This window comes from Kogia breviceps, chromosome 2 (genome assembly GCF_026419965.1).
Source record: "Kogia breviceps isolate mKogBre1 chromosome 2, mKogBre1 haplotype 1, whole genome shotgun sequence".
Classification (NCBI taxonomy): Eukaryota; Metazoa; Chordata; class Mammalia; order Artiodactyla; family Physeteridae; genus Kogia; species Kogia breviceps.
In genome coordinates, this window is record NC_081311.1 from 74,743,693 (window position 1) to 74,767,468 (window position 23,776).

A 23,776-nucleotide genomic window follows, 5' to 3' on the forward strand; every position below is an offset into this window, starting at 1 on the left:
ATCTGTCAGAGGAATGGAATCAACAAACAAATCTGGGTCTTCTGAAAGTTTCTCAAGAACAGATTCTGCAACTTAGTAATAGCAAATGTCACAACTGAAGCTTATGGATTCAAATGCCACTAAAGGTCTAGCCTGAACAGGAGAATATAATGGTGTTTTTAATAAGAATACTTGTGAGTCCACAGTACGTCAGTCCATTTTGTTACTATACATCAACCTACACACTGGGTTTTTAAATGAATATAGGAAGTATAGAAATATTGAAAATTATAAACTGGAAGCAGTAGTAAATTATATAACTTATTTTTCTTCAATGCATGACACTCAAATTCATGGCTTAAACAGCATTTTTAAAAGTGTATCAGAGATTTATGAAATGTTCAAATGCTTCATGCTACCAAAATTTACATCTTTGAGGGTAAAATTTTCAATGTGTTAATTTTTAACTTTTCTGTTTAAACAGAAGACTTTTTTGGCAAACACAAACTAATACTACACGTCAAATAAAAATAATCACCTTCAAACTAATACTACACGTCAAATAAAAATAACCACCTTCCACAAAATACATCCAGTTATTTCAGTGTAACCTCTTCTGTTGCTTAGTGTAAGTTAAAAAAAATACTAAAAGGAAATTACTCACCTATCTAATGAAATTAAGTCTGTGAGGCGCTATGTACATTGTTCTTTTATTTCCCTTTACCAAGTAAGTTGCTTATTTGACCAGAATTTCAAAGTGCTTCCATAAATACCACATTGGTACAGTATGGGCAGCAACAAACACTGTACCCAAAGAGGTAAAAAAAAAAAAAAAATCGTACCGTTAACTTCAGTAAACCTACCATGAGATATTGCCTTGCAAGACAGACAGACTCAATGGTGCCCTGGAGGTAGACGGTGGATTTCTTCTGTGGATTACTGGGGTCAGGAAAGTGGATCTGAGCGCCCGTTCTCTGCATGATGTGTTTGATGTTGCTGCCGTTCCGACCCATCATAAAGAGGTGGTGCTGAGCTGCAATATCTAGCTGCGCGCTCACGGGGGTGGCTGGCGCCAAGCTCCCGGCGAGGTGCTCCAATAGCGTGGCAGCTCCTTCCTAGGAGAAGAGGGCGGGAAAGACGTAGGCCTATACAGTAACCATCCACGTTGAAGGGAAATATTCTACTGCGCTTCTGACAGCTAGGGAAAAACTCAACACATTCTAAGAACCAGAATGTACTATGAGAAAAAATTCTGGAAAACAAATTACTTTTAAAACCCTTTAAAAATAAAACTTGGATGATTTGTATACCTACAACATTCGGAATTACCTAAACCACTTACCTTCACAGCACTTGTGTTATTCTGAGACCCTCGTACTATCACAGTAGCACCATACATTCGGGACCGCTGTTTAAATGACACTGAAATGTTGTACGTTTGTGATATGTGCTGAATAGAGGGGGAGTTGGGGTCGGGCACTGGTTGAAGAATTCCAGCAATCGGCAGCTCAAACATCAGCACCAAAGGAAGCAGCTCCTAAAATGAAATTACAGAACACAGGGCAGATAGTTAAGTCATTGTACATTTAGAGATGTGTGTAGTTCATTCATTCTTTTCTGAAGATGGAATTTTAAAACATGATGCTTCTATTACAGCCACAAGCTTGGGTAGACTACATAAAGTTTTTTAAATGAAAGGAGCCTTTTGTGAAACCTGAGAGTTTGTAACTTAAGCTGCCTGTGGCATTTTTTCTCAGGCGTCTTTCTGATCATTTCAAAATCATCAGAGAAATCAAGCCAGATAAAATCCAGAACATCTCTAAGAAACACCTCTGATACATTAATACAATTTCTGTCACTATTTCCTACATGTTGACCATATGATTTGGTTATAAATTGATAAATTATGGTATTTTTATTGCCTTATAATGCAGACATCGGTGACACTGATTTACAGTACTAAAGGTAATAAATAATAGTTACCCGAATTCTAACTCGGGCCGATTCTACTCCTGCTGGTTGTCCTGCTATAGATACCTGCAAAAATAAGAAAACACAGAGTTAGATTTATTGTACTTGAGCCCACATCTGCTTTCCCAGTTATCTACACCCTCACTACTCAAAGTGTCGTCCAGGATAAAACAGCATCGCCTATCTGGGAGTTTGTTAAAGATGAGGGATCTCAGGCACCAACCCAGAGCTACTTAATCAGAATTTGGATTTTAACAAGCTCTGGTGACGTGTGTCAACTGATCAACGTCACCTCCCCGACTTACCTAAAGCCTCCCAGCCCCCATGAACCCATCCTGCCCTCTTCACAATTTCTCGTGTTCACTGCATTTTCTCCCTTTTTATAAAAACCCTCTGAATACGAGATGGATATCAATGTGCAATGATAGTGCCGCACTAAGTTCTCAAACTAATGAACTACTTCCATGCTAGTTGGCAAAAAAAGTGCTGCTCCAACAGCCCTCTCCTGGGATCTCCTGGGCTTTACTATGATCCATCAACTAAAGAATTACTCTAGGCGTCAGGGCAAGGGGGTGGGGCTCCAGAACAGTGCTCTCTCATGGGCCATGCCCATGCCGTGTCAGCTATCAAATATTCTGATTACTGCTCTTGCTCTTTACCATGGCTTCCTATCTAGTTCTATAATTATGTATGTATCCCACTGTCACCATTAGTCCCCACAGAGAAAAAACTATATCATATTTATCTTTGTGGCCAACATAGTTTCTATATTGTGATTAGAGGAGAGAAAACTTCCAAATAACACAAAGAACACCATCTGTTCTTCAAGTACTGACAGCGTTTTCATGTAGACAGGTGAGTTCCATTTGTTTCCAAACGCAAGAACTAGAAAAAAATGTGTATAAAACAGAGCCATAATTCAGTCAACGTGAGGAAGTCAGACACTCATACATTGCCTCTCAGAAGGTGATCCAGTGTAGCCTTGAGGACCACTTGGGTGACACTGCAGACAGAATCCCAGCTATCAACAGGTGCTTGGACTAGGCAAGCTTTCATGTCCTTTCCTAACTCACATGCCTTCCGAGCCTTTCGTAGGGACTTAGTTTTATGTTGCCATGATATCCTTTCCTCTCTTCTACAAACCATTTAGAGATCAAGGATTTATGGCCCATCTACAACTCATCTCTTTAAAAAAGAAGAGCACTTTCAGTCTCCTTGGAGAGGGACATACAATCCATACTAAATGCCACCTTTCATGATTACTCTCTTGCTCTCATCTCCCAAAAAAGTTATGCATACAGAAAATTCAAGCTTTAATTTGTCCCATAAAACTTCATGTGAAAAGACAAAGCACCTGGTTGCTTTTTTCTGCTTGATTATTCCTGTTGGAATCTGGAAAGTGGATGTGGCATCCTGTTTCTTCCATCACCTTCTTAATATTGTTGCCACCTTTTCCGATTACATGAGAATGTTCTGTATGTGAAACATCCATCTTCAAGGTGACCCGATTGCTCTACGTGGAAATAATGTATTATTTCTTGATGCATGAAAAAGGAAGGAACAACTCCTAAAAAACACTTTTCCCCCAAAGGAATAGGATTAACAAAATGTGACCCAGTGGAAAATCTTACAGATTTCTTAATAAGATCATCTTAATTTATAAATTTTTCAATTTCTATCTATTTCTCCTTGGCTAATAAAAAAGAAATTTTCATTTAAAGACAAATTTGTCAGAAAAAATAGAAAGATATACTTTGTACCAAGATAATTTGGGGGACAGCAGTATTTAAGTAAAATTAGGTATAATTACAAAAAAGTTACTCATTTTTCCTTTAATAGATATTATTCATGAAACAGAATTCAAATAACTAAAAACAGATGAAAACAATTACAAGAGCGAATACATGTATGTTGGTAGAAACGCTGAACAATGATAGAAAACTAGAAATAAGAATAAAATTCAAAATGGAATAAGAAAGTATTTACAAACATTTCACAACTTCTCTATCACTATATGTCAAATCTTCCAACGTAGATAAGTTATTCTTGCCGGTAGGATTAAGAGTGAGGAAGATACCACAAAGTATACATCTCTAGCAGTAAAATGGCTTAAGTAAACCAATACGGAGTGTAAGATTTGTTAGTTACATTAAAGCAAAATTTAAAATTCTAAAACATAATGAATAATTACAGTTCCGACTGGAATCCATGTATTTAATTTGGGAAAATGTAGTGTTGTAAAATTATAAAGACTGACATGAAATGTTTTCTCATTTATAAAACTGATACTGAAATTCTTCAGTCCTTACAAAGTAAAATTTTAAAGTCAAATACAACAAGATGTTAAAAATATCAATAGGTTTACATTTTCTGAATTCTTAAATTTTAAACTTATATTCATTAAATACTTTGGTTTTTAAACTTAGTTCTTCTTTTAGTTTAACCTCTAAAAAGAGAAAAAATGATATCCTTTTTTTGGTATCCTAAAATATTTAATAATTATACGGTGAATATTTCTTAAAAATTAAAAAAACAACAACAAAAAGGAACAGGAAAGGAAATAAAGAGGAAGATATCAGAAACCATTTCAGTGAAATACCACGTGGCAAAACATAGTGGTTAAGAGCCAGACAGCCTGGATTTGAATCCTACCCTCCCCACTTTTCAGCTACTGGATCCTGTGCAAATTCCCTAATATCTCTGTGCTGATAGTTATGAGGATTAAACCAATTAATATTTGTAAAGGGTGTAGCTAAGTGCCTGGCATGTAGTAAGTGATTTTGACGTGTTTATTAAAATAAATTCTCACAAACGAGTATACATTTTTACATATTTCAATTTCTCTATTGTCTCTCTCTCTACATATACTTGTAGAGAGACAGAATGTATAAGACAAATTGTCAAATTTCATGCCATCACACACACAGAGCTATACAGAAGATTATTCTCATTTTCTACTGATATCATAAAGGCAAATATGCTCATTCTTGCAATCTTTATTACTTGCCCTATACTAATTTGGGTCAATATTTTATATATATATATATATATATATATATATATATATATATATATATATATATATATATATATATATATATATATATATATATTTGGGGGGAGAATATTATTCTATTACCCAGCATGAGAGAACCTATTCAAATTTTAAACAGAACTTTAATCCACTGTAGAATCACACATGCTTATTTCAAAACCCACCATTACTTTCTCCTAGTTTTTCTTCTCCAAATGGTTCTTTCACAACAGCATGAAGTAGCTCTTGCAGAGACAAGGTTCTGACATCTGAGTGTCCTTAACAATCACTTACTTTTGTGTCTAAGACAGACATGATCATTTCCTTGGCTTCCTTAACATCTTCTTTCTTTCCAGAAACCTTAATATGGGGATCTATAAGAAATCAAAAACAAAGGACTCATATGAAACTCCCAGGCTCTGTTTTAAAACTGCTGTTACACTATAAGAAAAGAGATTACATAATAAATTTAATATCTGATTCATTCCAGGTGTGTTGTCACTGTAATAAAAACAGGAATATGGAAAATACCCAAACTGTGCATTTATCGATGCTTTTTTTCCTTCTCAACACTAGCTAACCTATTTAAATTTAATTGCAAAATATCATAATTATTTTTTAAACGAGTAAAGAATCTATAAATTCAGTTTATTAATTCATCTCTTGCTACATTCCAGGCCCAAGGCACAGAGCAGTTTAGTTAACTTGCCCCAGAAAACCATTCAGGGCTTGTTTATTGTAATCCAATGTCTTCCAACTCTGGATTCATACTTTAAACCATGTGATAAGTCAGATATTCTTACCAGTCAAGGTTTATAGAAAAAAAACCTTAATCTTCATTCAGGAATATTTAATATTTATTCAGAATTGGTACTACCTGACTAAATATCTGCTATGTCTACTGCTTATTAGTGCCAGGGAATGTTGCACAGGAAAGCATTCATTCATTCAGCAAATATTTTCTGAACCTCTACTATGTACCAGGCACTATTCCAGGGGCTGGGGGATATGTTAGTGACAAAAAAAGACCCTTGTCTGCATGAAGCTTACAGTCTTGTGCAGGGAGGCAAAAATCAATCAAATAAATAAATGACCTAGTATATTAGAAGGTAAATATTATGACAAAAGGGAAAAGGAGAACAAGATGAAGGATCGAGAAGACCAGCTGTGGACGGGGCAGGGGTGTCAGGCCGCACTGAGAAAGGAAGGCTTTAAGGGCGGGAGGCAGCTGGCCAATCTCCGGTCTTCCAGGACTAGGAGACATCAGAGCCAGCGCCTGCATGGGGACGTGTCTCTTGGGTTCTCTCTTGAATCAGGTTTTCAAGTCTCCCCAACAATCTGAGTGTTTTATTACCCCACAGGTCAGCCTGACAGAGACCAAGACCATCCTAGGGGGTAAGCTGAACGTTCTATGGCTTTAGCTTTAGTGAGAAAGCTGAATAACAGAGAAAGCATCACCACCACCACCACCATCGTTAATAACGCCAAGCTTACTGACTGCTCACAACATACTGCCTTCTCTGCTGAGGACACTTCATAGACTCAGGCCAACGACAAAAGTCAGCCAGTGTTTGCTGAGCAACTTTCACAGTTAGCAAGCAGTTCCGCCTGAGTCCTTCTAAACCAGGACAAACTAGGATAAGAAAGTAAACTGACCTGGTGTAGATTTTATCGAACTACACGTACATCCTCATATTGTGATTTAACCTACCCATCGCCACCTCACAGTCCTCAAGGCCATGACTCAGAAGGCGTGATTGAAAGAGAGAGGGAGGGAGGGAGACAGAGAAGGGCATGAAGGATGGGAAGATGGAGGAAACCATTTTCTAAAGCTCCCCGTTCTTAGGGTAGGATGGAGCAACCCTAGTCAACAAGAGTGCACATGGAGCCTCAGAGTTCGGGAACGCCTGGCCTCCTGGGGAGGCCTCCCAGCAGCAGGGCCTAATCGGAGACTGTGCCCTCACCTCCGGCCCCCCGGCCCCTCCCCAGACCGTGCCTCCTGGCGGCTGCTCCTGGCTCAGGCACTTTTTCCTTAGTCTGTTCTTTAATCCCTCCTCTGAAAGTTGCCCTGTCAAAGGGATGTTGTGAAGATCAAAGACCTTCATGCTGGTTAAAACTTTCTAAAGTGTTTAAGTATCAGGTATTACAAGGTGAGGGGCTAAATAAACGTAGAGCAAAACGGCTGTCCAACCACCGCAAGCCGGGAGAGCCTCCGCGCTATTGCTGCATGATGTGGTGTCTGCTTGCTCCTTTAGGCGTCCTAAGAGGGACCGCCTTTTCTGTGCAGGACTCTCGCCAACTTTAGCATACTTAAGTAACCAAACATTCTCTTTAATAATTCTTATTATATCCATTATGGCTCCAAGAGGCAATATTTACATAAAGAGCTATCTACATTCAAAATTGTGGTCTCAACTCTCTTGAGCTTTGGTTTGAATGACTGTAGGCTCTGACATTAATGTCTCCTAGAAATGCTCACTGCTGCAGTGGGGGATGAGAGTTTGGTGCTGCCCTAATCCAGACTCACATGTCTGCTCATCAGACTCACTTGTAGCACTTACTAAAATATAGGTTCCGGGGTCTCCAGGACCCGGCAATCAGCATTTTGTTGTTTTCCCAAGTGATTCCTAAATCAAGAATAGGACACAGCAGATCAAGCCACAGAAAACGTGTAACTGTAATCTCTTATGTATCAGCCAAGTATATATAACATAAAATGCTTCTATAGGAAAAAAATGTATTTTCTCACAAAATAAATTAACACTGTATATTGAGTGGTATGATAATCTGAAAACCTATTATTTTACAGGCTGGATAATCATATTAAAATTCCTAGGCATCTGTAGAGGGACAGGAAACCTCAGATCCAATTTAAGAAGGAATTTGATTTTCCACCATCTCTGCATCAAAGGAACAATAAACAAAATAAAAAGCAAAAGACTCAAAATATATGTGTACATTTTATTTCAAAGTGAAACAGCACCATCTAGTGGCCAAAATTATAAACTATCAATGGACACAAAAGAGAGACACAGTAGCCACCAACAGCATCAAAGTGTCTCCAGGACCCAAATCAGCACTCATTTGGAAAATGGTGCTTTAAATAATCAAGTCTCGTAAGTACAGAGCAAAACATGACAAAATTCTGGTTCAGACCGCTGAAGTAGCCTGTAGTATTGTAGTTTTCATTCCCTCTTTGCTCTTGCTTAAAAGGTATCTACAGGCTGTGAGTGGGCTCTTCTTCCAGGATGAGCTTAATGCGCTCATCTCAAATCCTGAAATACTATTCTCTGCTTTCAATAAGTGCTACAGTTTACCCTTCAAGCTTGTCCATGTAGCACCACAAGGGACTAAGGTTTCATTCAGAGCCATTCTGGAAATACTTGATGGAGAGATGAAAAATCAAAGTATGAACTACATTAATAAACATAAAAACGAGGAAAGAACTGTTGAAAGATGGTGGAGAAACAGGAAATAAGTAAGCAGTCTTCTCCTCCCCAAAACTAATTGCTTTGAAGGACAACTCTGATTTGGGCATGAAAGTTTTAAGACACCGCTCTAAAAATAATATTGACTGCTGTTGAATCAACCTCTCAAGCTCTCCGAATACAGGAATTGTCTTAACTGGTTTTGAAACTTCCACAGTTCAAAATAAATAGTAGATACTCAGTAAACAGTTGTGGACTAGATCGATGGCGTCCCTATTTTTGGAGATGGCAAAATACAGAGAGAGGAGATCCACATCTGTGGAAAGAGTCTAAACCTCACAACCAAGGCGACCATATGTCCTGCACTTCCCAAAACATTACCAATAGTTTTATATATTTTTTATTTTTATTTTTTTCCAGTATGCGGGCCTCTCACTGCTGTGGCCTCTCCCATTGCTGAGCACAGGCTCCGGACGCGCAGGCTCAGCGGCCATGGCTCACGGGCCCAGCCGCTCCGCGGCATGTGGGATCTTCCCAGACCGGGGCACGAACCCATGTCCCCTGCATCGGCCGGCGGATTCTCAACCACTGCGCCACCAGGGAAGCCCTTCCCAATAGTTTTAATTTCAAATATTCTGATTTCAGTACCTCTATAAAAATACAGAGAACTGTCAGATATTCATCCAGATTTTGGGTTTTTAGATTCCTGTCCCATCAACCTGCTCTCATCTCTCTGGTGTCGTCCTATGAAGACCAGACAGTGATCCAACCTTCAATAAGTAATAAGAAGCTGTACGGACATGGGTATGATATGGGTATTTTATATGTGTACCCTGCAAAGGAGCTAAACCTTTGGGCAAAAAGAGGTTTTTTTTATGACTCCATATGGAAATTCATAAGGACTTGGTAAGGCAACAAATGTTTTCGTAAGAACATGCTAAAAACCGTATTTTCAGAAAGATAAATATTTCAAAGAGTTGGGATGTTTATACGAGCTTAAATTATGGTTTTAAAAGATTATCTCTTCAAACTCTGGTTTCTCCTCTTCTGGTTTTCTATCCTTGGAAACATTCCCATTCCTGGAAACATTAGTGAATATTTTATTGTCTTTGCCTTCTCTCCTCAAGATTAAACATCCTTTCCGTTTCATTCCTATCCCACAGCAAAAATCTATACAGAATACTCACGTTAGGCATTTCATTGTATTTTATTATGCTACAGAAAGTAAGATACTACTGACACGTGATGAACTTAAGCCATCAATGTTTCACCAATGATCTATTTGTAACTACTTTCCTGCCTCAGAAAAATTCAGAGCAATGCTTTCATTCTCAGCATGTTCTCTTGGAGAGAGAAAATAATAGAAAATTCCTTGTTTGACTAAACTCACTCCTCCCAACCTCAACACCCCAAAATAAAAGACATCATATTAAAATTGTTTTTTTTTTGTTTATGGGGAAAAGTTCCGTATCATGGCCTAAACTCAGGATGGCTTTTGGTACATTTATGCATATAAAAAAAAGTGTCAAACTGGCCTTAAATCCATCAGAAGAGATCACTGGACAGAATTCACTTTCTCCTGGGTGGGAACTCTTTTCACTTTTATTTCATGTTCTTCCTAAAGAGTCTTAGCCTTTAAACCTGTCTAACCAAGGACACTGGCTGGGGCCAGGTCTGTCAACACTATTAGGAGTGGTCAGTGTTGACAGGCAGAGAATTTCAACTTCCTCTGAAATTCCCTCCAACCACTGGGACTATATCCTCCGCTGGCAAGTAGTTCCAAAGTAGTATGGCCAAATGTTTTATGTAAGGAAGACTCTGGCTTTAAGAGTAGGAATTCTGTCGAACAGCCAATATACATCATCTCAGAAAAATCCCCACACATCTCAAGGGCACTGGCTGACTCAGATCACATAGGGAGATGCTAGGAAAAGAAAGCAGATACCACAGAGAAGGGATTGAGTTTCAGTATCTTCTAACCTAGGCTACAGATTACCTTCATGTCGTGGGGAGAATATGTGGATTCTACTGTCGTGATACTAAGTTCTGAATCCCGATTCAGCATAAACTAGCTTTGTTACCTTGGAAAGAAGGATCACTGAATCTCTGGAGTATACCTTCTTCCAAAATAAAAAATTTTTAAAAACGAGGGAGTTTGGTCAGATCATTTTTACACTGTCTTCTAAATCTGAATTTCTTTGGTGTAAAGCAGTACTATCGGGTTCTTACCTTAACCTCATAAACAGGTGTATTTTCCAATTTTTTGGGTACCTCATGAAGTGGCTCACACCAAAGACACCACCCTCTAAAATGTTTCCAAGAACCTGAAGATGCAGGAGCGATACAAATATGTCTGAAATCGCAACCTGCTTCTAAGTGGAGGAAGATGAGCTTCACAGATGGCAGCTCAGGCTTTCCTTTTGCTCGGTACACCCTAGCAATGTGGAATTGTGTATCAAAGCAGGTGAAATCCAGGGCTCACCTCACTGCCACTTCCTGCAGAAGGTGCTTGTAGGCATAAAACAAAGGCAGTGACGGCCACAGAGGGACATGGGGTTCTACCTCAAACCCTACTGAGCCAGGTCACCATTCAAAGTGAGACACCGACCAATACGTCTGCTATTTTGATCACTTTTCCTTTAGGCTGGAAAGTCGCTTTGCTGATCAGCGAAAGTGAACTAAACTTACAGTCAACTGCCCACAGCCCTTATTTTTCTGTGAAATTAAAGAGTTTCCCTCTAACTTCTTGAGAAACAGGCTTTCCTTTTTAGACAAAAATGTGATACGGGTCAAATAACATACCAGTATCACTTTTTTTGAAGTAAAGATATATATTTTATCAAGAGATAGGGAAAACCTGAACTGACTCATTAAACCTGACTGGAAATGACTTTAAAAGAACGAAACAGAGTAACAGGAAATCAATGCACTTTAAGCTTATTTTGTAGCCAGTAATACAGACTCCAGATTATTTCAAGGAATGCTCCTTTGACAACAAGAATTCCAATAAACTGAGTCAGAATAAAAATAAAACAGCAAGGAGTATATGTGGACAGGGGGTGGAAAAGCCCAAGCTCTAAGTACTTAAGGCAAAATGTTGGTGAACAGTCGTAACAGTCAAATATTATAACTGCGATCAAGAGGAACCAATTCACCTGTTGTAGGCATTCCCTAAACCAACTATGCTGCTTTAGGATATGGCATAAGCTCATCCTTATTTACCTTATTTTAAAACAAAAAAATAATCTCTTTACTACTCAACTAGAAGAGGGATGGACAGTGAGACATGAAAAAGCAAATGTATTTTAAATGTAAAAACCTAGTTTTCAGGGCTTCCCTGGTGGCGCAGTGGTTGACAGTCCGCCTGCCGATGCAGGGGACACAGGTTCGCGCCCCGGTCCAGGAAGATCCCACATGCCGCGGAGCGGCTGGGCCCGTGAGCCATGACCGCTGAGCCTGCGCATCCGGAGCCTGTACTCAGCAACGGGAGAGGCCACAGCACTGAGAGGCCCGCGTACCGGGGGAAAAAAAAAAACAAACAAACTAGTTTTCACAAGAAAAAAATATTTCCACTGGTGCCCACCATCAGTTTATATACCATAATACCCCTAGATAACTTCCTATCAAAATTCCATTTGGAAGAATGAAACAATACTCAACAGAGAAAGTGTATTCTTGACTTTACAGTGGCATGAATGACACAAGCAAATCAAAAGACAAGAACGTATGGCAAGTTCCTCAAGACACTTTTCAGTTCAACTATTCCGCAATGATTGGAATGAAGTGCCCTCACCACTATAGTAATGAGCACTTCAAGTAACTTCTTGCTGAACACAAGGAAAGGGTGTGTTCACATACCAAGATGGACCATATGGACTCTTTATCAAGTTGGTAGAAAGAGCTATCAGCTTGAGAAAATCCAAAGCTAGCTAGAAGATATACAAGAGCTTTTGCTGATGAAATACCAGCATTTCGAACAAAATCAGCAATAAAAGAATTCAAAATACAACAATAATGCTGTTATAATTGTTCTCTACTGATGTTTCAACTTTAGGATGAAATAAGGCATAGAGAGGAAGGAAGTATACCAGGCACCTCTTTCTTTTCTGTTAAGATTTCTATGTGCTTTATCAAAGCTATTTATTTAATCAGAAACAGAGTTTTAGGAGCTCAGTAAAAACGCAGAAATAATCTCAGAGAGAAACAACGAAATGCAAACAAAGTATAAAGCAAGCTCGAAGCGTAAGAGATGAGAAAATCAAGGACAGATGTATCTGAGGAGTGTGAGAACTGGGAAAGGGTTACTGACCTTGTTTTATCAACCACCTTATCTTACGCAGTGTAACCTGACCTGCACGCATAACTGCAGAGTTGCTGCTCAGGTAGAGCAAGGGAGAAAAAATCCAAAGCACAAGAGAAATCTCACTTTGGAATATGGAGAGTAAAAAAGGAAAGTTAAAAACACAAAGCCTAACTCAGTTAGTTTCCTGAAGCCTTTGGCATCCGAGCTCTATACTTCAGAAGTAAGTAAGAGTATTCTGAGAAGAGAGAGGAAAGGAAACGAAGTGCCAGGAAGAGATCTGGAATCGTGTGAAGCGTTGGTACATAACAGGTCTACAGCAAGCATGAGCAGTTCTAGGTTACTCCGAGAGAGAACGTTCACATTTGTATGGACAACTCTTGTGACAGCAGGAACAAAGCCCAAGCCGCAGGGCATGACAAAAGCAATAATGCAAGGACCTGGGATGAGGAATGGGGCATGTAAAAGAGAGCTGCACTGAATACCGGCCCTCTGGAGTGCAACTCGAGTTCCAGTCCGATACTCAGTGGTCCATTTGATAGAAGAGGGAGCACTGAAGTGGAGACGGAGGCTTGTGCCAGGATAAAGCATCCCCAGGAAACTGCACTGAGATAAAAGCAAGTTATGCAAGAATTTCTCAGAGCCAGAAGTGACTAATCTTCATTCTTCCTCCAAGGAATACTGATGTTCACAGTGTACATGGCAGGTCCCAGCGGTACTGCCTGTGGTCTAAAACCCAAAACTCTGTAATCTGTGGCCAGGGCAGACTGTCCCATCTTACAACAGCTGGGACCATTCGTGCCCTCTTAACACATAGCTGCTAGTTGCAGTCACAGAAAAGTAACCATGCACTGAGGAGTTCACACACAGTACATGAGGGAAGTCCCATAAACGAAGATGTGACCCTGTCACACCACATACATGGTCTCTTTGTTTTACTTCTGGCCTACTGAGAGGAGAAATGTAAAAAACAGAAACTGTCTTATGAAGATATTTGAGGCACAATTAAGGGTTTACATAAGAAACAGCAAAACTCTTAGGAGTTCAGTTCTAAAACTAACTTACCAGCTTGAGGGTGGCATTAAACTTCTCCACCTTTCTCATCTGTGTTGTAAGATCTAGTGCGGAAGTTTTACAGAATGCACTGAAGAGCAGTTAATTAAGGGTTCATACAACTCTGGGGGTTAAAAGACTGTTTCAGTCTTGTTCATGATCTTGAGAAAGTAATTCTCGCAAAAACTGCAAGTACCTAATATTTGGTAAATAAGTTTGAAAGAAAATTATCTGGAAAATGCCTATCTACCAATCCCTTCTTCTTCTTCCCACTTTCTACAGACTAGCTGAACAGATGATTGTTAATAGTTTTTCATGCACACACAGTCACACCCCTGTCTCCAACTCAGGATCATTCTGTATAGTGCTTGTTTTTCTCAGACTTTTTTGGTAACTGTTTCTCAAGTAAGTAGGAACCAAGGGTCTTAATCTCTCAGTCCTAAGAGATTTATATCTTCCGGGGGGAAATATAACTTCAATTATCAAATAACTTTAAAATGGTCCTTTATTATTCTTAATAAAAATATCTAAACTTACCTTGAGGCCCAACAGTTTCTAAATCAGGATTCACTAAACATTTAAACAAAGGTAATACTCCTGCTTAAATATATTAATGAAAAAGTTGAAAGTTCAGTATTTTAAAACTGGCTTGCCTTTTGAGAGCAAGAATGTAGGCCTTCTCACCAAAAATCACAGAAAATAAACATCACCTGATAAGGGTGACCAATATGTCCTATTTTTTCTAACAAGAAATTTGATCTTCTTAATTTGTTTCCATACAAAGAGGTCCTCTAGAGAAAGGGGGAAAAAAACAAACAAAAACAACACTAACTGTCCCGCAGGAAAATGGGCAAAAGACGTGGATAAATAATTTAATAGAAAAATGGCCAATAAATGTATAAACATGAATAAAATTCAACCTTACTAAATAATATTTTATTTATAAAATGGGGAAAGATTTTTGAAATTATAAGTCTAATAAGGATTTAGTTAGACAAACTAACATATTCTTGATGGAAATAAAAATTGATGCAAAATGCCTGGAGAGCAATTTGGAAATGCGAGGGGAAACACTGACTGAAACCGCCCACCCTGGCCAGGCACCACAGTAACCACTTGCATGAGTTATCTTAAACAGGATGTCCTGGTAAGGAATGTGGAACTAACAAGCTACCACCAACTGGAAGAATTCAGGGAAGGTCAAAAGGAAATAGGAGACTCCAGTCCATATGTCCTACCAACCTCCCAGAATCCTTCTCATTGGAATCCATCTTGGCTGAGCGAGGCGTGCACCACCAGGAAGGACCCTGAATCAGAGTGATTGGCCAGAGACAACCTGGAAACTAATCCCATCACCATAAAACCCGAGACTGCGAACCACATGACAGAGCAGTCCTCCGGGTTCCCTTAGCCTGCTTCTCTCCACCCGGGCACCCCTTCCCAATAAAGTCTCTTGCTTTGTCAGCACGTGTGTCTCCTCGGACCATTCATTTCCGAGTGTTAGACAAGAGCCCACTCTTGGGCCCTGGAAGGGATCCCCCTTCCTGCAACAGAAATATTAACAAAGACTCATAATACCATGATTTCATTTTTAAAGATACACATATATTCGGTGGAATAAAAAGGAAAACAACCAAATTGATAGTGATTACTTTCTAAGTAACAGGGTCACTGTTAATTTTTATTTCATTTTATGCTTCAAACTTTTCTGTATTTTCTTCCATGAAAAAGTATACATTTATATACTGGAAAAATACTCATACCTTAAAAGGTTATCTGTATAACATTTTTATACAGGTATATAACAGGTATATATACAGGTATATAAAGGTATATAACCTTTAGATACCTTTTTATATCTGTATCAGTAAAATCTGAAATCTATTTGCTCCAATTAGTTCCTTATACTTTAAAACAAAATGTATTTAAGTCAGAGCTCCCTGTTTTCCAAGCACAATGTTTCAAAAGAATTCTCTTAAAAACTGAAACCTTTAAAAATGTTAATTATAATAACAAAGTGTTTTCTCAATTAGAAAAGTTCCTTCTTTCTCCTTTACAATTCTGCGACAGGCTTCTTGCCAGGCATTTTCTGAACTTTCCTTTTTTGTTGTTGTTGTGCCATCACCCTTAATATTTTATCAGCATACTTTGGCTCTGAACACAGACTTCCCCCGTGAAACTGAAGCAAGAATATGATGAGAGGCTCGACTGCAGCTGAAAGACCCGGCTGGAACAGTATCCAGAGAGTCGGGCAAAGCCCATAGGTTTATGGCCACCACTAACGACACATGGAATTCCTTCAAACAATTATGGCCACATCTCTCTTTTTCTTCAGCGATTGTTTCCAAAACAAATGGAAACGAGCAATCCTGGTAGCGGGAGTATAGTGCTCTTTCTTGAAAGAATTCTCCCGTGTCCTCCGCCGAGCAAGGGCACACCATTCTCGGGGGTGATTAAACCACCCATTTAATATAAGTAAATAACAACCTCAAAGGACAGGGTCCTCCAGACAAAGAGTTTCACCAGCACGGCAATAACAATTTGTCTTCTCAGGAGAGAAGTCAAAGAGTTGGAAATGGGGCGTGGATATGCTCCACTTGCCCCGGCCGGGGCCTGCGCTCTGTCTCGTCCCCACTGCTTCGCGCCCGGGAAGCTGAACCAGCACCTGTGGCAGTCGCTGCCTGGCTCCGTGGCCAGGACCGCACGGAGCAGCCTCCTGTCATGGTCCCCTTCTCACGGGGCTCCTGCCCTTGCCCCTTCAGCCCCTGGGCGGTCATGGCCTCCAGCTGTTGCCAGTTTCTGTGCCTCGGCACCTAGCCCTTGACTCTGTCTACTCTAAGTAGCTCCTTCGTTCAAGTTCATTTAAATCATTTGGAGTTCATTCTGTTTTCCCTCACACCACCTGCCCCACCAAGTCCCCATCTTCTCTCAGTGGGAAAGCATGCCTGAGGCTGAGGTGGTGGAGAACCCCGCATTCAGTCCTTGGGCTGCCTCTCTCTCCACAGAAGCACTAACTTTTAGTGGGTGGGCTCCGTGCCTTACGTAGGTTAAGAATCATGTTCCTTAGATCTTCGCAGACATTGTTTTGAAAGGACTGACTTCTGATTGCTCAACACAAGTCAATTTTACAACTATAGTAGAACCGTAATGCAGTTTTCTCTTTATTTTCCTTTTCCCCCTCTCTCCCCACCCTACCCCCATTTCTGTCTCTGCCTCTGTCTCTCTCTCCACCCACCGGCTCTGCCAATGCATTTTCACCACATGGCCATGTTTACTCTGGAAGTATTTGCACCGTGCGATGCTCCTTGATAAATGTGTTGTAATGTTTATCAGACCTTTGAGAAATATGTGTGGATTCAGCAGCACTCAAAAATTTCTTTAGTATTTCCTTGGCTTCTATACAACTTTTACCTCTAAAGGCATTTGTTTGCATGTTCCTCCCCCAAAACCACTGTTTTAAATACATACATGCATCTGTTTTTGTGCCAACTTCAAATCTACGGAAGTGGGATTTCTGTAAACCACGGCCTCATTCTAAAGTCAGAGTTTCTTATTAGGGAGGGGAGGTCGATGGATTACCTGTGAACCTACCTGGAATTGCATTCAAAGAATGTGTACATATGCTTTGGTAAAATTTTAGAATACAGTTTCAGGAATATTTAACACATGAATGCTAACCAATAAGATGACACCAAATTTGTGTTCAGCATTACTTTCTTTCAGTTATCATAAGAGACACAGGAGAAAATAGTAACAAAGAATGGAAGGTCTGTGAAAGAAGGCACAACTGAATCAAGTTCTCTTTCTTTAAAAAATCCTATATATTTTATTAGAGTAAAAATCCTTTTATCATTCTGCTACAGAAATAGATAGATCTTCATTCAACAGATGGTATGAAATCTTATTTCAGAAGAACTGCTAGAATTCTATCAAAGAACTTCAGACCTGGAATGGAACAGACTTCTGGCCTTCCTTCCTGTCCTTCACCAAGGTTCACTGAGGGTCCCCACTGGGCCAGGCACATCTCACAGAGCCCAGTTGCAGTGGAGATGACACCATAGTCCGAGCTGTGTAGGTGACCACAGATTCTAAAACTTCCCACTCCCAGGATGCTTTCTCTGTAGAACACGCCTCCCAAACAGTCATCAAGACTGCCACATTTTTAGTGACAGAAAGTGTACTACTTTCTCACACAGCAGAAGTTAGCTGTTAAAAATAATTCTCTTCAAACCACCTTTCTAATCCACACCTCCAATGATTCTCCAACCTTACAGAATTAAAAGCATGGACTGTTGGCTGTACTCTCCAAAGCCTTCGTGATTGGGACCACACCCAGCCGTTTCTCTTTCACTTCCTTTCTTTCCCTGTATATAACCTGCACTGCAGCCCAGCCTGAACACTCACTACTACACCAGCATGTCCTACAACCTCCCATCTCCATGCCTCTGTGCCTGAAGCCATCAGACACTGCACCGTTCCTCCTTTCAGCTCCACCTGGCCAATCTGCGCCACCTAAGGTCAACCCAAATTTCACTTTTCATCAGGTCCCTCCAGCACCAAGTACACCTATCACCGCTGATCCCCGAATAGCCCTGTCACAGGCTCCGCTATCATCCACACACCTACCATTCTCGTGAAGTCTGCAGGCTCCTTGATCTGATGGGACACACTGTGTCCCCTTTTTATATCCTCTGCAGAGCATACTGTTCACTGCATCTTAGAATACAGGTGTTAGATGGCTCTGGATTTCACTAGAGTGACCGGTATCTGCTTCCCTATCTCTCTTAAGCACTTACCCCTCCCTCCTCCACACTACACAGCCCACTCCCCTTGGCTCACCCATCACAGCCCTCCAGGCTTTGGCATAGATTTTGGGGCAGTCGCCCCTGCTTATTCGGCTAGGAACTGACTTTAAGAGAAGCAACTTTAATTTTTTGAAGCCTCAATCTCTGGAACAAAGTAGGTGTCCCCCCCACACAGTTGTGAGGAGGAAATGATAGTAAGTGGGACAGCATAATGGATTTAGGTCTGTAGAACCTTTCCATCCCTCTGTTAAAGCTGACAGCATTGGCTTTTGTAACAGCACCAAGGACACATCACGGCTGGTGCGGTGACTTGTAAGCAACCGAAACCCCAGAGCCTTCTCACATCAATTGGGGTGAGCTCTGCATTTCCCTTCCCCAGACTGTCCCAACAAGTGCAAACAACTTCTCTTCTTTTTCACTATGGTTTTAATATAAACTATATTAAAATGTCTCTGATTTGTTTTATTATGTATTTGTCTTTCAATGGGAAACTTCTATTGGACTGTTAGCATCACCCCGAGAACAAGAGAAGATAAACAACGTGATAAACTCTTATTCCTAGCTTTTTAGAAAAACTTTTACATGCGATGTGACACTTGATCTGTTTGTTTTCCCTCACTTTTAAGGAGTATTAGGAATGTACGGCATAGCAGCATGGTAACTCCCTAGTGAGGACAGATGCTCTCCGCAGCTTGTGAGAGGATAACAGTTGAACACAGAAAGGCAAGAATTAAAATGAGATGTATTCACTTTGCCATCACTTCACTGTTCCTCTCCAAAAAAAAACAAACAAAAAAAAAGGCAAAACATCAGCTTAGATCATTATGGCCACAACAGAAATTCTAAAACGTGGAAATCAATGACAGCAAATTTAGCATAAAGTCATCACATCTCCACAAGTTATATTTTTCACAGCAGAGTCTCTCAATGATACATATAAATTAGAAAATACAGCAAAGGAGTTTGAAGCTAGACTTCTGAAAGTTAAACTAGGTCATATCTGCTAAATATTATAAATGATTCCTCAGGAAATTTTAGGAATTTTCATTTTCCAACTGTAATTTAAAACTTAACCATTAGTTTAGACAGCTTGTAAAGAACATACAATAAAGACATGGAAACATGAAAGTTTTTGCAAGTCCTATTTTCAAAATTCTCCTATGTTCATACTAATCAGTACAAAAGTCTCCAATCCACACTACTTTATTTAATATTTCCTATTTTACTGCCCACTTTTAGGAGTTTAGGTGACAAATCTTAAATATCCTCTCAGCGTCCTAGCTACTAAAATATAAACCATGGCATATTGTTACTGAAGTAAAATATATGATGAAGGTAAAACCTCAAAACAAAAAGCCATCAATATTCACAAAAATATTTTCCAAAAACAAATAACAATTACTGAATTCTCAAGTTCAGAACTGTTCATGTATACACAGTTGGGCCAACAGTACTTCAGAGAATACTTGTTAAAAGACAGAGACAAATAAGAAATTAAAAATCAAAGAAAATATGTGGCATGGTACTTATATGCCTAACAGTATAAAACCCTCTCCTAATGAAATATGAGCAGGAAAGGGGGGATTGCTTTGAAAATTACGAGATTTTATTGTTGAAGAAGATATCTTATTAGCACCTTCAGTTGATAACTCTGAGATGATCCAAATTTTATTATGATTTACATAACAAACATATAATGTGCTACCCACGTGAAACATTTCCCTGCACCAACACTCAATTACTCTCCCTACTCCATTTCAAGGGGAGCAATGAAGTTTAAAAATACACACATGGGGTCGTTCTTCTACTGTACAGTTCCAGCAGTCCTGCCAGCCAGTGCCCCTGCCATCCCGCTCTACTCCCACCCCACTGCCCGACATCCAAGACTAGATTTGGCCTTAATCTGGTTCCCAGATTGGTCTTCCTTGGAACATAGTGCAGCATGGACCACCTCTGCAACTACCAGACACTAAACAGCAATAATACTGGAAAGCAGTCCTACCGCCCGGCCAGAAATGACCAAGATTTTCAAACCAGCAGGAGGCAGCTTTGGGGAGTGGGGCTGTGAGCGTGACTCATAACTGAGCCAGAAGGGAATATTTCCACGCTGCATCCAGCAACACACACACTCGAATGTTACTGTGGACTGGAAAGATTTCATGTGCCCTGTGGACTAACTTTATTGTGTGCCTGGAAAAGAGATGGGAGTTGGACTGGCCGGCAGCTTTCAACAGACATATACTCTTCTCTGTAACACCTGCTTCCATTGATTAAACTTTAACGGGGCTTTTTTTCTCTTGATAGAGTTCAAGAGGAGGCATGGAACAGGCACCAGCTTTTCTGACATCAGTATTAATAAGTACAGAAGCATTAGAAGTACCCTTTCAGAGCAGGAGAAAAGTCTTTTCCCCTCTGACTCGTTACCTTAGAATCCAAGATTTTAGTTGGAGAAAGGTTAGATTGCTTCCTTTGTGCTCTGGCCTATCCAGAATTGCTGCTTAGGTAAGTTTCCAAATCTTAGACAGCAAGGGGATTCTCATGGCCTTGACAAAGAACATGTTCCAGGATTCCCACTGGGAGTTTATTATGTGCAACCTCATTCATGTGGATGTCACTCATTCACAATATCAAAGTTTTGAGCTAGGCTGGGCTTTACCTTTACTTTGGGAATGAAGAAGGTGTTTAATAAGTAAATGAATGTAAATAAAAATGTGCGGGCAAGTGAAATGCTTGCTATTCACACACCAGAAGGTCCTTTAGAAGCCAAATTTACACATTTAAAACCATAGAATACCTAAAAAAACATAATAGCGAATCATTAAACTGGTCTCCTCAAGAATATTAGGTCATAATTTGATAATGCAATCCAGAGGGAAAGAAAGCTTTCTTCTAAAAATAGCTTTTGGATTCAAATTTTCCCCTAGATAACACAGATATCCCACTGATTATTCTAGATCAGCAATGATTTACTGAAATGTTTGTTCTCACATAATCTGTTGATGATTCTCAGACAGGCTAATGGACTTGCCCAGTTTTATTCCATTGTTGTTTCCTCAGGTTCCCTGAATTTCAGTTCAATGATTTTATATTTTTATCTCCATCAAACAAGGATTAAAGAAAATTAAAGGCATAAAATTTAAAACCAACTCGTTTTCCTGTTTTAGGAAGAAAGTGGAAAACACCCTACCAGGAACCAAAGAAAATGGGAATTACGGATCAACTTCAAGCCTTTATGTTTCTCTTCCCTGACTCTGGAGTGAGTTTTATGCTTACTCAGATCTTTCTGCCCTTCTGCTATATCAGCACATACACACGTATCACTTTCTTCACTTTCTGTATGCTTTTACTGCCTTAAGCATTTCTATTGCTTTTTCACCCACAAGTGAATTACAGGTCCCTTCCAAGTTAATGGATCTCTCTGCCAATAAGGTGTCCGGAAAAGGATACAGCCTTCCAAGTACAGATTTTCCCCACAGTCACATAAACTAGATTTTTTCCACATCTGCTGATCACATCTAAAGTCTCTGGGTAAGTAAGCTAAATTCTTGGGGATCCTTGATGGAATTGTGTTTCTGGTAATCTGTGGTCACTTCCAGCTCTCTTTGTTTGATCATTTATCTAATAACATTCAAAAGCTTAAGGTGGGCAAATGGTTATTATCAAAGTAAAATCGGTATGAGTCCTGGTTGTACTGATGTGAACTGTTTCCTCACTCATAAAATGGTTTTGATAAATTGCCTATTTCCTAATACATGCTTAGTAAACATTAGTATGTGTTATTACACCTGTACCCCCAAACATCACTAAACTTACAGCAATTTTATGACTGAGTCTTCGCTTGGTATTCCTCCTCAGTCTCTTTTCCTGCCTTCTCTGCCTCTGTTCCCAGGGTATCCCCTTTGGCATTTGTCTGTGTCTTTTGCCTGGATAATCCATCTCCTCATGCAGCTTTAACTTCACCCAACACCCTGACACTTTCCAGTTCTGGTTTCCCAGCTTTGGCCTCCCTACAGTTTCAACCACCCAGTAAACAACTTCTCACTCTTGAATTTCAACATGGCAGGTCCAAAATGTATTACTGTCCTTTCTCCTTTTGAGAGAAATGGGGATCTCAGCTTAGGAAGGAACATGCTTGTGCAAAAAGCAATTCAAAGATGAACAGATCACCGGTATGTGATCCTGTCCTACTTGACAAGGTCTGTGCTCAGAACTAAGTTCCTCCTGGTTCTCTCCTATATGAGTAATTCCTCTTCAGCAGTACCAGCCAGTGTGGCACTGTCCACTATTAGGAATCATCATGCTTATTTTTTTATTTTTTTTCAGTACACGGGCCTCTCACTGTTGTGGCCTCTCCCGTTGTGGAGCACAGGCTCCGGACATGCAGGCTCAGCGGCCATGGCTCACGGGCCCAGCCGCTCCGTGGCACGTGGGATCTTCCCGGACCGGGGCACGAGCCCGTGTCCCCTGCATCGGCAGGTGGACTCTCAACCACTGCGCCACCAGGGAAGCCCGATCATGCTTATTTTTTGCTTTGAATAATTCCAAAATTTATGAGCTTCACTTATATCTGAAAACGTTTCCTGCATCTAAACCAGATTTAACTTGTCCTTTGGGGATGCTGTCGTAGGGAAAGCTCAGGACTATATAGTCATAGTTTTAAAATCACCTTTAAAAGTTGACCAACTCATGCTACCAGCTATAGTGGCTAGTATTAGGTACCAACATTGAAAAAAAAGATTAAATATATGTTAGGCAATAATTTTCCCAAGACCTCCAATATTTTTAAAGTAACTATCCTGTCTTTTCAGGGTTTATTCATTATTGGATAACTATTACTTTTATCCTTAGTAGAGGTGGTCATGATCGTGCAAGTTTGAAGATCTGACAGAACTACCTCTGGGTATTAGGAGGGAAATCATGTCATGTTAACAACTCAATACTCAATGGCTTCCTCTATCTTTCCTCATTCAAAAAAGTATTGATGAAAGATCACAGGGGGCTTCCCTGGTGGCAGAGTGGTTAAGAATCTACCTGCCAATGCAGGGGACACGGGTTCGAGCCCTGGTCCAGAAAGATCCCACATACTGCGGAGCAACTAAGCCCGTGCGCCACAACTACCAAGCCTGTGCTCTAGAGCCCACAAGCCACAACTACTGCAGTCCGCACACCAAGAGCCCGTGCTCCGCAACAAGAGAAGCCACCGCAA

General features: G+C 40.1%; 1 protein-coding gene across 4 annotated transcripts in view; it reads right to left on the reverse strand.

The window, feature by feature from the left end:
* BICC1 (BicC family RNA binding protein 1) overlaps nucleotides 1–23,776 on the reverse strand; it is a 310,208-nt gene that overhangs the window by 44,491 nt on the left and 241,941 nt on the right. For all 4 annotated transcript variants that reach the window (XM_059055026.2, XM_067025611.1, XM_067025610.1 and 1 more), the window contains exons 4-8: nucleotides 5,279–5,358; nucleotides 3,305–3,463; nucleotides 1,963–2,016; nucleotides 1,322–1,516; nucleotides 843–1,094 (exon numbers count right to left, since the gene is read on the reverse strand). In XM_059055026.2, the coding sequence (XP_058911009.1) occupies nucleotides 843–1,094; nucleotides 1,322–1,516; nucleotides 1,963–2,016; nucleotides 3,305–3,463; nucleotides 5,279–5,358 (740 nt within the window). The remainder of the gene's footprint in view (nucleotides 1–842; nucleotides 1,095–1,321; nucleotides 1,517–1,962; nucleotides 2,017–3,304; nucleotides 3,464–5,278; nucleotides 5,359–23,776) is intronic.